The 14061-nt window shown below is 47.1% G+C and overlaps 1 protein-coding gene across 6 annotated transcripts; it reads right to left on the bottom strand.

Annotated features, from left to right (window-relative positions):
* Nucleotides 1-893: 893 nt before the first annotated feature.
* On the bottom strand, nt 894-11468 carry LIN37 (lin-37 DREAM MuvB core complex component). 6 transcript variants are annotated; one of them, XM_081019240.1, is made up of 10 exons: nt 11382-11468; nt 10640-10694; nt 10334-10409; nt 9043-9093; nt 7519-7548; nt 6099-6184; nt 5018-5184; nt 3369-3518; nt 2408-2481; nt 894-1099 (listed from the first exon to the last, which is right to left on the bottom strand). In XM_081019240.1, the coding sequence occupies exons 1-10, from the start codon at nt 11451-11453 to the stop codon at nt 1018-1020; spliced, it is 843 nt and encodes a 280-aa protein (XP_080875366.1). In that variant the 5' UTR covers nt 11454-11468; the 3' UTR covers nt 894-1017. The 6 variants fall into 6 exon arrangements, with proteins under 6 accessions (XP_080875366.1, XP_080875369.1, XP_080875370.1 ...); XM_081019243.1 differs by lacking the exon at nt 11382-11468 and adding an exon at nt 10931-11350; XM_081019244.1 differs by lacking the exon at nt 11382-11468 and adding an exon at nt 10939-11350.
* Nucleotides 11469-14061: the final 2593 nt, after the last annotated feature.

Below are 14061 nucleotides of genomic sequence, written 5' to 3'. Positions count from 1 at the left end.
TCTCAGCATCCTCCTTTTCAGAATTATTAGGTCTCTAGCCCACCTTTTATATGCCTGTTGTCTTTGTCCATGGAGTTTTCAGACCCTGATGTTGGGAAAGATGGAGGGCACAAGGAGAAGGGGACGACAGAGGACGAGATGGTTGGACAGTGTTCTCGAAGCTACAAACATGAGTTTGACCAAGCTGCGGGAGGCAGTGGAAGACAGGAGTGCCTGGCGTGCTCTGGTCCATGGGGTCACGAGGAGTCCGACACGACTAAACAACAACAAAAAGCCAACCTTTTCTCCAAGAAACTCTTCTTTCCCTTCACAACCATGCCTATAGGTGAGCTGGGGATATAGTACAAAGCCAGTACTCAGGAAAAGCCAAGAGCAGGGGTCAGCAAACTTGTTCAGCAGGGGGCCGGTCCACTGTCCCTCAGACCTTGTGGGGGGCCGGTTTATATTTTGAAAAAATAAATAAATGAATGAATTCCTTTGCCCCACAAATAACCCAGAGATGCATTTTAAATAAAAGGGCACATTCTACTCATGTATAAACACAGATTCCCGGACTGTCCGCGGGCCGGATTGAGAAGGCGATTGGTTTGCCTACCCATGGCCAAGAGGGTAAGCTCAAAGTGCAAGCCAGAAGAACAGAGGGTGCAGGTAAGTGCTAGAGCTAAGGAAGATCCTTGCTGAGGCAGAAAACTCTTTATATTATTTTCTGCCTTAAGAGGATTCATTGAGCAGCCTGGGGGTGGGGGAGCCAAGGGGACAAAGGAATCAAGTCTAGGGTCTGAAGAAGCTGCCCAACCTCACACAGATTATCAACACCTCTTGACAATTCATAGCATCCTGGTTTACCTGTGTGGTTCCTCCTCAGCTCCAAGAAACAGATATATACTCATATATGTGGACCTATTCCAAATACTGTGTTTATTGTTCCATAAAAGTGAAGCCAGTTAATGCCGAGGCAAAGGACTCCAGGGAAGGGGAGATTTACAAAAGGTTGTTGGCTATAGTCAGACGTGTCTCTCACTGCCGCTCGTACATCTCCTTCAGAATCTTCATGCTCTCCGAGTATCGCAGCTGGTTCTTGTGAGATCCCTCTTTCCACCTGTGAATAGCGGAGGCCACAAGTCAGCCACACAGCCCCGTACATCTCTTTGTACCCATGGCTCTCTCAGATCAATTGTTTCCCACGATCCCCACAAACAGCAGTCGCTGGTGCCCCTTGAGACTGGTAGGGTGTAAGGCGGGGAGCCCAATGGTAGGTGGCGCTAGAGTCTTATGGTGGGTGGGGCTACCTAGTTGTAGTTTCGTCTCCGACTTCCTCCCTGCTAAGCTCTATGGCAGAGCTTACCAAACTTCTCATGTCAGCGACACACTTTTTAGACATGCGTCGTTTCACAACATGGTAATTCAGTTTTACTAGCAAGCTGGAGGTTAAACTAACCCCTTATAAGAACATTCACACAAGCACGCCTACACACGGCAACTGAATCATAGAATCATAGAGTTGGAAGAGACCACAAGGGCCATCGAGTCCAACCCCCTGCCAAGCAGGAAACACCATCAGAGCACTCCTGACATATGGTTGTCAAGCCTCTGCTTAAAGACCTCCAAAGAAGGAGACTCCACCACACTCCTTGGCAGCAAATTCCACTGTCGAACAGCTCTTACTGTCAGGAAGTTCTTCCTAATGTTTAGATGGAATCTTCTTTCTTGTAGTTTGGATCCATTGCACTAACGTGTCATGACACAGAGTTTGGAAAGCTCTTCTGCTCTACAGGAATCAAAGGAGAGGAAGCCAGGGCCACTCCCTTGACTGGCCGTAGGTAAGGAGAGAGGCAGGTAAGGGGGTGGGCTGAGGGCAGACTGAAGTTGGTGGCAGTGGCTTTAGTAATATGGTGCCCTGAGGGAGGACAAAATCCCCCTCCCCAATTCTTATTTTCACAATAATTCATTTTGGTACAGCTGATTTTTTACATACCTGTATGTAGGTGTTGTTATTAGGCATCCCTTCAGCTTGGTGCCCTGTGTGGGAGACCAGTTTGCACCACCCTAAATTGCCTGGCACCTTCCTTATACACCTTTAGGTGCCAGGCAAAAACATTCCTCTTCAACCAGGCCTTTGGCTAACATCCTATATCACTGAAAATGTGTTTGTGGGAGTGCTGGGGAGGGGCAGTTATGGCTTTATTTCATTCCTGTTTTTATTATGTATTTTGAGTTTTTACCTAGTATTTTTATGCTGCGAACCACCCTGAGATCTATCAAGGAAGGGTGCTAAACACATTTAATAAAGGACACTGGTCATAAATGAATCTGGCACTGTTTGTGAGGCAGTGCCCCAGTTTGCCTTAATGGACCGGCCTCTGCCTCATGCCCTCCTCCTCCTTGCTTCCAGAGCCCAGCATCTTACCTCTGCCTGATCTTCTTCCACCGCTCCATGTTCTTGTAGATGAGGGAGGACATTGATGGTACGGCATCAGAAGCCTGGAGTTGGGGGGAGAGCAAGAGAGAGAGAAGGGATTTCGTCAGCACTCTGCTTGGCCTAAAGGCCTGAAGGGCTGACACAGTGGCCTGGCAAGCAGAAAAACCCAATCAACTCAAAAGCTATCCAAAGGCCAAGAAGCAAATGAAATGAAGATGCAGTAACCCCCTTAGCCGGAGAAAGTGAAAACGCAGATATATTTTCTTGCGGAAATCACAGTCAACATGCTGAGTCTGTTGACCTTAAATAATTATCTTTACTTGTTAAAAGAAATGAAATGTTTAAAATGGCCTATACATTCAATATTTGCACGTGTAAAATTTTTGTATTTATGCGAGTGCAGCTGCCACCAGTACTGCCCCTCAAAGAGGCCAAACTTAGATTCACAAAATGTTTAGGGGTACGCGTACCCCTGCGTCCCCCCCCGAAAAAAGCACTGAATATAAATATAGGTAAAGGTAAAGGGATCGCTGACCATTAGGTCCAGTTGTGCCAACTCTGGGGTTGCAGTGCTCATCTCGCTTTATTGGCCAAGGGAGCTGGCGTACAGCTTCCGGGTCCTGTGGCCAGCATGACTAAGCCGCTTCTGGCGAAACAGAGCAGCGCACGGAAATGCCGTTTACCTTCCTGCCGGAGCAGTATCTATTTATCTGCTTGCACTTTGACGTGCTTTCAAACTGCTAGGTTGGCAAGGAGCAGGGACCAAGCAACGGGAGCTCACCCCATCGTGGGGATTCGAACCGCCGACCTTCTGATCGGCAAGTCCTAGGCTCTGTGGTTTAACCCACAGTGCCACCCGCGCCCCTGAATATAAATATAAATTGCTTCAAATCAGCAGAGCTCCCACACTCCTTTTCTCCCCCACCTCCCTGCTTTAGGGTGCTCTGACCGTGTCAGCAGCTACTTTTGCCTTGTCTTCGGGCTCTAGCGGGGACGGGATACGCAGGTTTACTGGTTCCCCTGCGGCATTTGTGTGGCAGGGAGCAGGAGGCGGCAGCTTGTACACATCCTGGCTCTTCCCATTCAGACCTTCGGCGCCCTAGGATCAAAAACACGGGGAAAGAAGAGAGGCACAGGTTCATTATCTCTTTGCCTTTGGACTTGCCAAGCCGAAAAGTCCCCCCATTCATTTCCTATGTTTATACACCACCCGTTGTCCAGCTTAAGGCAGTATACATGGGAATGTTCCAATTTCCTGATCACAATGTAATCTGGGAGGTAGGTTAGGCAACGATTGTGTGCTGTGGGGGGCTGAGTAGGGATTTGCGCCTGGGCCTCTGCGGTCCAAGTCCAAACCTCTTTTAAAAAATATATTTTTATTAAGTTTTACATAACAAATTTAAATTCAAACACATCGTTCACCTCCTCATTTAGACTCCTCTGAATCCCTTGACTTCCCTCTGCCCTTCCATGGTTACCAATGTCAATCTTTTTCCCCCTTCATGTGCTTATCTTATTTTCTCTAATTTGTTAAAAGAATAATAATCTATTTTCCCATAGTTTCTCGTACATTACAAGCACCACTCAAATCCTGCCAAAGTTTTTAGTTGTTTACAGTGTTCTCTTAAGTACATTCTAATTTCCCCCATTCCTTCTTAAAATTCTTCTCTTCCTGGTTTCTGATTTTCCCAGTCAGTTTCGCCATTTCGGTGTGGCCAATCATCTTCATCAGCCATTCCACCTGGCTGGAAGTTTATCTTCTTTCCATCTCTGAGCCAGGAGCCAAGCCCAAACCTCTAACCACTATGCCACACTGCAGGGCTGGCCTTAGCACTGGGCAGAGTGAGGTGGCAGCAAATTATTGGTTATTTAAAACTCAGAAGCAAAGCGGCTGTGTGAGTTCCTCTCTGGGAGGCCTGCAAATTTGTGTGGTCTTGCTGAGCCAAGGTGCGGCCTAACATGTTGAACCTGGCCAGTACACACAAAAGAGTATTAATCAAAAAGAGTGGGCTTTGTTTTCATGGCAGCCGGGTAGAATTCTGCCCAATGTCAGTGCAGACCGACCACAGCCAGCCCTTCCCCTCTGAAGTTTTGTGGTAATATTTTTTGATGTTGGATTAGGTGGTACAGTGGTACCTTGGGTTACATACTCTTCAGGTTACATACGCTTCAGGTTACAGGCTCCGCTAACCCAGAAATATTGCTTCAGGTTAAGAACTTTGCTTCAGGATGAGAACAGAAATTGTGTTCTGGCAGCGTGGCAGCAGGCCCCATTAGCTAAAGTGGTGCTTCAGGTTAAGAACAGTTTCAGGTTAAGTACGGACCTCCGGAACGAATTAAGTACTTAACCCGAGGTACCACTGTAGTAGCACAAGCATTCCTAGATCCTTTGAAGTAATAGTAAGCTGTAAGAGTTTTCTGGGCCACCTTTGCCAGGCCAGGCCACACTGAACCAAGATGGGCAGCAGCGGATGGGGGGAGGAATACCAGTCTGCTACCTCCCCCTTGTCTGCCACCTGTGGCAAAGGGCTCACTCTGCCCAATGAGAGGACTGGCCCTGCCACACCCTTTCCTAAGCGAGGGCCTCTTATTTAGTACCTCCTCATCCTCCAGTAGCACAGGCAGATTCGGGCTGGGAGATCGCTCCTGCTCCCGGACCATGGGGCTGTTCCGCATCCAGGCCCGACAGATGGGGTACAGCGGGGTGCTCTCAGAGAACTGCGCCAGGTCGACGCTCCGGTCAAACAGCTTGATGACATAGGTGTCTGCGGGGGACAAGGCGGCAAGACACAGCTCTGCAAGGCAGCCCTTTAAAAATGCCATCCAGTTCTTGGGGTTACATGGAAGCCACTAAGGGCTCCATTTATTATCAATCAATCAATCTTTATTACGGTCCAGAGACCCAACAAATCGTTACAAAGCAATGCACAATTCAGACAGCCTACCTCCAGGTTAAACAAGCATTTTGTTCAGACTTAAAGACAGGAATCATTGGTTCTTGCAACCACTGATTAAAAACTTCGCCACTGCTAATGTTCTAGCGTTTGTCCGGTCTTCCAATAGGAACCTGACATAGTGAGCCTCTGATTTTCCAGGGAAAGGTTCCAGCAAGGGTAATATCAGTTCAGCCCTGGCTTGCTCATATTTCGCACAGTGCAGCAAAATATGTTTTATGGAATCGATGTCTTGAGCACACGAGCAAAGTCTGTCCTGGTAGGGAACTCCTCTCAACCTGCCATCCAACACTGCAGAAGGAAAGACGTTTAGTCTGGCTTTGGTGAAAAACCTTCGATAATTTGGTATCGTCAGGTTTTTAATGTAAGATGTTAACTTAAAGACATGTCCAATTATTATTATTATTATTATTATTATTATTATTATTATTATTGCCAGTGTTGGTAACAATAGGTAGAGCCAGAGCCAATGACACATAAAGCCATGCCCTGACCAGTTGTAAGGAAGGAGGCAGGGGATGGCTAAGGGCAGAATGAGGTTGATGGGGCAGTGCCCCATTTGCTCAGATAAGCTAGCCTGCACTGGCTTCAAGGACTGCCAGCTTCAAGGAGGGGATAGGAGTGGCCTTCTCACAGGCTCCACCCACATCCTGGTTCGGCCAACTCTGTGATCAACCACATCTTTTGGAGGAGTCTTGCTGGAGCAGCCCAATGTTTCTACTCACTCTGTTTCTGCTGCCCACCCTCCGTCAATCCATCGTCCGTCTCTTTCCTCTTCTTGCGGCGGTGGTGAGAGAACCGGCTGGACGGCCTGAGAGCAACACCACAGTTTAGAAACTGCGCAGCTGGCCAACTCGCTGCACAAGTGTCAGAAAGGCCTGGAGGCATTTTCCAAGCCCTGGGGGCAAGCCATAGCATCGCTTGTGCAACCAAAACCAAAAGCCGCTAACCCTGGCTAATTATTATTACTATTATTTATTAAATTTGTATACTGCACAGTTCACAGCACAAAATTACAATATAAAAAACACAAAATACAAAATCTGATGGGAAATGCTGCGTAGCGCAAGCCTTAAAAGCTGGAATATCTGACCCTCCAGGTGTTGCTGAATTACAATTTCTATGATCTCAGGCCATTGGCCATGCTTTTTGGGGCTGATGGGAGCTGTAGTTCATTCAGCAACACCTGGAGGGACGAAGGGAGAGGGCTCACCTGTTGACCTTGGAAGCAGCAAGAAGCTGCACTGCTTCTCAGTCTCAGTGTGTGTTCAGGCACAAGATCCCAACCTTTCCTCAAGTTCCCCCTGCATGTCAGTGGATGGTGTTGGTGGCAAATACAAGCAACGGCTGGCCAACAAAGCCAACCAAAATGTGTGAGCCCATGAAGTAACACAGGGCTAACTCCATTTTGCTCAGAGTAGGATCCACTGAACTTAATGGACCTAAGTTAGTCATGTCCACTAATGCCAATGGATCTACTGAGTAGGACTAACACAGGGTAAAACCAACAGTGTGATGTTTGCAGCAGCAATAGTTTCAAGCATGAGAGACCTGTGCTAGAGAACCTCCAGGAGGTGTATTTTGGATTTGGAATCCCGCCTTTCACTCCCTTTAAGGAGTCTCAAAGAGGCTAACATTCTCCTTTCCCTTTCTCCCCCACAACAAACACTCTGTGAGGTGAGCGGGGCTGAGAGACTTCAAAGAAGTATGACTGGCCCAAGGTCACCCAGCAGCTGCAGGTGGAGGAGCGGAGACGCGAACCCGGTTCCCCAGATTACGAGACTACCGCTCTTAACCACTACACCACACTGGCTCTCAGTAAGTGATAGGCTTACTTAACTTGCTCATTTGAAATCCAGTTCAGGAGCATCAACAAGCCAATCCACACTGCCTAGTTCTAAATGCCATCTTCCGGTGAATGAGTACAGTGGAATAACAGACTCGCAGAATTGTAAGAAGGGACCACGATGGTCATCTAGTCCAACCCCCTGCAATGCAGGAATATTTTGCCCAGTGTGGGGCTCGAACCCACAACCCTGAGATTAAGAGTCTCGTGCTCTACCAACTGAGCTAAGAATAGTGAAATCTGAAATCTCCCATGCTATTGTTATCAACAGGTGGGAAAGACGCTGTAAAGAACCATACCTCTTTCCTGTGGCAGTAGGAGAAGAGTCCCTGAAACCGCAAAGCAAGAGGATTTAGGAATTGCCCAGAATGCAATAGCTTCACCAGCAAGAAAAAGGGGGGAAAACCCCTACTCTCCAGGATAGCTGGTCCCAGGAGAGGATTAACCATTCTTAGGGTTTGGGGCCCCTCAAGAACACTCCTCTCCCATGATTTTCAGTAGAAGTCGGGACCATTTTTAAAGCCCTTATATAAAAATAAATATCCCACAGCAACTTTACAAATTAAGATCTTTTCTATTAGCCCTCTTGGCAAACACAGACACACAAAACCTAAGCTAGGTTTGTTCATTTTCTGCAAATTATTATATCCTTAACCTATTAGGATATTTAGGGCAAAGCTGTGGGGCTCATTTTCACAGGTTCCTTCCATTCTCCTAGACCAGGGGTAAGCAACCTAAGGCCTGGGGGCCGGATGCGGCCCAATCGCCTTCTCAATCCAGCCTGCAGACAGTCTGGGAATCAGCGTGTTTTTACAGGAGTAGAATGTGTCCTTTTATTTAAAATGCATCTCTGGGTTATTTGTGGGGCCTCCCTGGTGTTTTTACATGAGTAGAATGTGTGCTTTTATTTAAAATGCATCTCTGGGTCATTTGTGGGGCATAGGAATTTGTTCATATTTTTTTTCAAAATATAGTCTGGCCCACCACATGGTCTGAGGGATGGTGGACCAGCCCATGGCTGAAAAAGGTTGCTGACCCCTGTCCTAGACACTTTGGAGAGAAAAGAAAGGAAAGAAACCCAGAGAAGAAGCAGGAAACAAAAGCCAACTGTCTAAACGCATGATTCTCAACAGAGGTGGGCTTCTAAGGGGGGAAAAAGGAGAAATCTTTCCTTTACTCAGTTTCAACATACGCCTGGGCAAGAGTCTTGCCCACCTGTTCACATTCGGTGTAACACAGGAAGTATGTGCAGTCATAGGGGATTTACTGAATTCAATGGGGCTTACTCCCAGGTAAGTAGGGCTACAATATCAGTCTCATCCACCCAACCCTAAACTGCTGGGAATAAACAATGAGCTTTGGTCATTACCATTCTGCACTGCCACAGGAGTTTTTAAAATATATTTTACTTCTGCAAGCCTAGAAGTCTAACTTTTGTGCATGGGTGGTACCATTCTGGCAACTCTGGCACCTTCAGCCCAACAATCAGAAATAAAGGGAATGGTGTTGTTTGCTGCCCAAGATCCCGGAAACAGGATACTAGACAAAATGGACCTTGGTCTGATCTAGAAGGGCAATGCTTAGTTCCAAAGTGGCAGGACCACAGGATCAAAGAATTTTAGTGTTGCAGGTCATCTACTTCAATACAGGAATCTCCTCCACCCACCCCAGTTTTCCCTGGCTGGCAGACATAGCTACAATATTATTATAGCTATCTAGGAGCTGGCCCTTGGCAACAGCCTCCTCCCCACCTAAAAATTTTATGGCATGGCACAGCAATCAAGGGCAAGCGAAGGCAACTAGGGGATACTTGAGTGTCTTACTTGCTGAGTACATCTGAGGGAGTCTTCCCAGAGTCCTCTTCCATCTGCTCCCTGCGGAGATGAGTCAGGAAAGGGGAGAACAGGATGTCAGCAGCCATGTCCAGGGAGGAAAACTGGCATCTCACTTGAGGACCCACCTCTTGGAGCAACTACAGTGGTACCTCGGGTTACATACGCTTCAGGATTCAGGTTACAGACGCTTCAGGTTACAGACTCCACTAACCCAGAAATAGTACCTCGGGTTAAGAACTTTGCTTCAGGATGAGAACAGAAGCCATACAAGAAATATGTAAAATAACTAAGCAAGTAATAGACATCACCCCAGAATTGGCCCTACTAAACATCTTCCAAGACAACAATGCCCATTTACACCACAAAGAACTCATAACCCACCTACGTTCAGCAGCCAGAAACACCATAACCAGACACTGGAGAGACCTGTCAGGAGTAAGCATGGACCAATGGTACCAAATAGTATGGGAAACAGCCCTACTAGAAAAATTAACTAATAAACTGAAACTGACATGGGGACAAACAGAAGACGACGCCTTCACCCCGGTATGGCTCCCCTTTATCACATACACAGCCCAACAGGACAATGACAATAATCCACCAATAGCATACAAATCAATATGGCTAACCTGATCCAAAACACCCACCCACCTCACTCACACACGAAAACAAAGATCACCACAGCCAATCACAAGCAAACAATCACACCCTAGGCCAACCCCAACCTCTCTCACCACCAAAGGAACACAAGTGAACAACACAAGCAATGCTGACACCAAACTCTACATACATTAAACATAATACAAACACCGCCACCCGACCCCACCCCCATCCATCTTCCCTCTCTCCACCCCCCTTTCTTTTTTCCTTTTTTTCTTCTCCCCCTAATGCCTCAACAAATGAAACGGATTTGTAAAAATGTTACATGGGGAAAAAAAATATGAGGCATTACACTTACTTCTGTAAAACAAGAAAATCCTTAATAAAATATTTAAAAAAAACAACAAAAAAGGATGAGAACAGAAATTGTGTAGCGGCGGCGCAGCAGCAGGAAGAGGCCCCATTAGCTAAAGTGGTGCTTCAGGTTAAGAACAGTTTCAGGTTAAGAATGGACCTCCGGAACAAATTAAGTACTTAACCTTACTGTACTCCTTGCAGGAGAAGGAACTAGCATGCCACAAGGAATCTAAGGCCTCTTCCTTCTAGGTGAGGGTAGATAAGAAATTGCAAGCATACACATTGCCTACTCCTGAACCCAAAAGAACCTGGAAATACTTACCGATCAACCTCAGACTTCTCCAGTAGGCATTGCAGCACAGCATCGAGACGGTTTCGAGCATTGGCCGTCTCTAGATCTGGGGAAGGTCCGCAGGGGAGAAAATCATTATTCTGGCAGAAAGCGTTTACCCACCCCCTCCACTTTACAGTACAACATAGGATCTCTTTTTTCTCCATAGCGGCTGTCCCCAACCTCGTGCCCAGTGGGTGCTGTGGGGCTGCAATGGTGAGGTCACTTCTGCACTGCCCTTTCAGCCGCTGCTGCTTTCCCCTGACTTTCGTGGCAGAGTTTTCAGAGCCCCCCTACCTGGCTTTTCCGTTTTCACCTTCGTGTGTAGCATGTTTACCAGAATCACAGTTCCCTGCAAGAGAAAAAATAAACTTGTGTCTCACTTGATACAGAGGATTCTAGCCATTACGGCCAAGTGATACTGAACGTTCAAAATGGGAAGATATATTGTATGAACTAAGGAGGCAAACAGAAAATACCTTAAAGGCAGGATGGGTACCTTTAACAAGCATGGGATTTTGCAAAGAAGGGCCACAAGACTGCGCTTCTTGCGCACATTTCTGGCCTCCGTGTTTACAGCAGCTTTACCTTTTTACCTTACAGCAGTTTCCTCTTTCTCTACCGACACTTCACGTGATCGATGAAGCGGGATCTCTGGGATCTTATTTTATTTTGCCAAGCTCCTGCCAGGTAGCCAGCCCTGTGCGCTCTTGCCCGGGAACAAGTCCTACTGAACTCGGTGGGTCTTACTCCCGAGTAGACACACGCGCAGCATTGCACTGCCCAGCTCGTCCCGGGCTCCAAGGTGCCGGAAAGGCTTTCGGTTCTGCTGCAGCTGACCTTTCGGAGCTGCTTCTCCTGCGCTGGACAGCGTTGCCTCCAGGAGAGAGGGCAGAAGCCGGTCCCCGATTCTCCGGACCAAAGGGCTTTGCTGCTGGCCTTTCTGCCCTTGCTCCCCTTCGCCCCGCCCTCGCGCGATCCCGGACACCCCCAAGCGAAGAAGCAGCAAAACACCCGCAGTTGCAACAGCAGAAGCCACCTCTCTGCCAATCGCTCCTTCCCTGATGCCAGTTCGCACGAATGCAGAAAAACCGCCTCTGGCCCGCTGCATGCTGGGAGTTGTAGGCGACTTTTTGCCGGGGGCGGGGCGGGGGCGGCAAGCTTCGGCCAATGGGCTGCCCGCTTCCCTTCTTTGACTTGATCTCTGCGTTCTGTGCGTGTGTATTTTAAGGAGCGGGACACAGTGTAAGATTGGGAGTCATGGGGTTGGTGGAGAAGAGTGTATTTATGAACTTAACAGTGCTTAGTTTATTTTTTTTTTTGTTGCTCTTTTTGTAGAACAGTCCAGTTGGAAGGGACATTGATGGTCCAACCCTGTGCAATGCAGGAATCCTGCCCACAGCTGTTGCCCCTGGGTGGGCTCGAACCACCAAACTTCCTAAGCCTCTCTGCAAAGTTTTCGCATTTCACATTTTTGCATACTGAGTTAGTAGTAGTAGTTGCTGACAATTGACCCGTATGGAGAATCTGATCCCACCGCAGGAAAGCCTCTTGATTGCTAGGATGGAATGGAGGGAAAATAGGGCTGGCTCCAGGTCTGGTGGGATGCGGGTGGCGCTGTGGTCTAAACCACAGAGCCCAGGGCTTGCCGATCAGAAGGTTGGCGGTTCAAATCCCGTTGACGGGGTGAGCTCCTGTTCCTCGGTCCCTGCTCCTGCCAACCTAGCAGTTTGAAAGCAGGTCAAAGTGCAAATAGATAAATAGGTACCGCTCCAGCGGGAAGGTAAAGTGGTTCGCCAGAAGCGGCTTAGTCATGCTGGCCACATGACCCAGAAGCTGTATGCTGGCTCCCTCAGCCAATAAAGCGAGATGAGTGCCGCAACCCCAGAGTCGTCCACGACTGGACCTAACGGTCAGGGGTCCCTGGTGGAACCCCTACCTGGGTCCCCTTCTGTATATCCCCATGCTGGTCTAGATCCTTAATGGGGGCCCTGCTGCTAATGCTTTCCCTAAAAATCTAAGCATCCTAAACGACAGTAATAAGTATTCTTAAGGTAGTGACTCTCATTGAACTCAGTGGAACTTGTTTCTGCTTAAATAAATTTAGGGTCAGGTTTGCAAATTTTCAGTTCTATTGTCTTGTTTTGCTGTAAATAATTAAGAATAAATTTAACTGGTGTTGTTAATATTGTTTTATAGATTAAAAATGCCGTGTTGATTTGTTAATCATATAATAGGACTTTCGCTTTAATTGTGATGTTTTGCTTTGTTAAGAGTGTTTTATAGGTTGCAATTGTTTCACAATATGATTTATGTTGTATTTGTGATATTCTATTGTGTTATGGTTATTTATTTAAGTGCAGCTTATGGTGGTGAGCAAGAGTCCAGAGCTTTCCATTATGCCTATCCTGTGGTTGCTGACAAGTTTCTCCCTTTAGTTTGGGCTCCTGTGTTTTTTTTAACAGTTGCTGCCTGGCAGAGAAAACCGACATTTTTGGTTCTGTGGGACTTTCTGAGGCTTACCTAAGGAAAGTTCATCAAAGGGGGACTCCCCCCTGCCACCCAACTGCTTCCCGCACTCCACCCTTGGTCGTGCATCCTTGTGAAGAGTGCTACCTTATGCGCAAGCTTAACAGCATCTTGGCCCCCAGCAGGAGCACCAGTTCTGGATTGCTGCCTTAGGCTGCAGCTTGAATTTTTGCTGATCCAAGAAATGGTAATTACAGGTGCTCACAGTGCTGTAGGGGCTCCCATGTAGGTGTGAAAGGAGTATCCTTTGTTCCTGAGCATCATAAAATACACTGTCACTCATTGCAGCAGGCATTCTTCTCCCACTCTTGCTCGACACCACCCTATGAAACAGCAACTCTAGATGCATATTTTTATGGGGCAAGAAATGGTTGGCACTCGGAGAGCCTACTTTGGACATGCCTATCTGTGTTCCATTTAAGCAGGGCTCTCTAGCAGTTTCCTTTGCTGCTGCTACTATATATTTGTTGTCTCAGAGGACTTGTAGGAGCACACTATAATACTGTAGACACTTTTACGAAGAACTTACACCTCCAAGATGCCTGCCCTGCCTTTTGTTAGAAATGCTCACCTGAATTTTCGGTATCATTGCTGGAGGGCTGTATTAGTGCTAGAATAGTGTTTCCTAACATTTCGGTATCATTGCTGGAGGGCTGTATTAGTGCTAGAATAGTGTTTCCTAACATTTAATTTTATATATATATATATATATATATATATATATACAAAAATCTAATGCTTTGTGTCCTCCTTGCGGGTGGGAAGAATAATTGTTTCCTGATGAATGAATGAATCGATTTATTTCTGTCACTGCCCAGAGTGTACTTGTTTCCCGATATCCCTTTTAAATACTTCTAAAGTGCTTCCAAGTAAACAGGCCACAGGATTACTCTAGCTAGCGTACGTGCTAATTTTCAGAATTGCTCAGCCCTAGTGTTACAAACACATTTCAGGACACGATTGCAGTTAGTCACGTACTTGCAGCGCCTGATTAAAAATAAGTCGTGCTGAGTGTAATGGGACTTACCATGGGCGTAATCAGGATTTTTGTTGGGGAGGGGCAAACAGTTGAGCTTTTTTGGGGAGATCACGGGTAAAAATGCCTCCCCTCCCAAAAAAAGAGATCATTACGGGGGGCAGGCTTCTGCTGTGTGGGGGTGCAGAACCTCAGTTTATTGAGTATTTTAAAT

Source organism: Podarcis pityusensis (genome assembly GCF_964106645.2).
Source record: "Podarcis pityusensis genome assembly, chromosome: 8".
NCBI classification, from domain to species: domain Eukaryota; kingdom Metazoa; phylum Chordata; class Lepidosauria; order Squamata; family Lacertidae; genus Podarcis; species Podarcis pityusensis.
The sequence above is the reverse complement of the archived record's forward strand: the minus strand, read 5'-3'. Positions and strand labels throughout refer to the sequence as shown.

What these genes read in the sequence shown, in the direction of transcription:
- LIN37 (XM_081019240.1), bottom strand. Translation starts at nt 11,453, where the DNA reads ATGCAGCGGGCCAGAGGCGGTTTTTCTGCATTCGTGCGAACTGGCATC. An exon ending in CCCTCAGATGTACTCAGCAA is followed by an intron (nt 7,549 to 9,042) that starts GTAAGACACTCA and finishes TTGCGGTTTCAG; the next exon opens with GGACTCTTCTCCTACTGCCA. An exon ending in TGCTACTGGAGGATGAGGAG is followed by an intron (nt 3,519 to 5,017) that starts GTACTAAATAAG and finishes TTTTGATCCTAG; the next exon opens with GGCGCCGAAGGTCTGAATGG.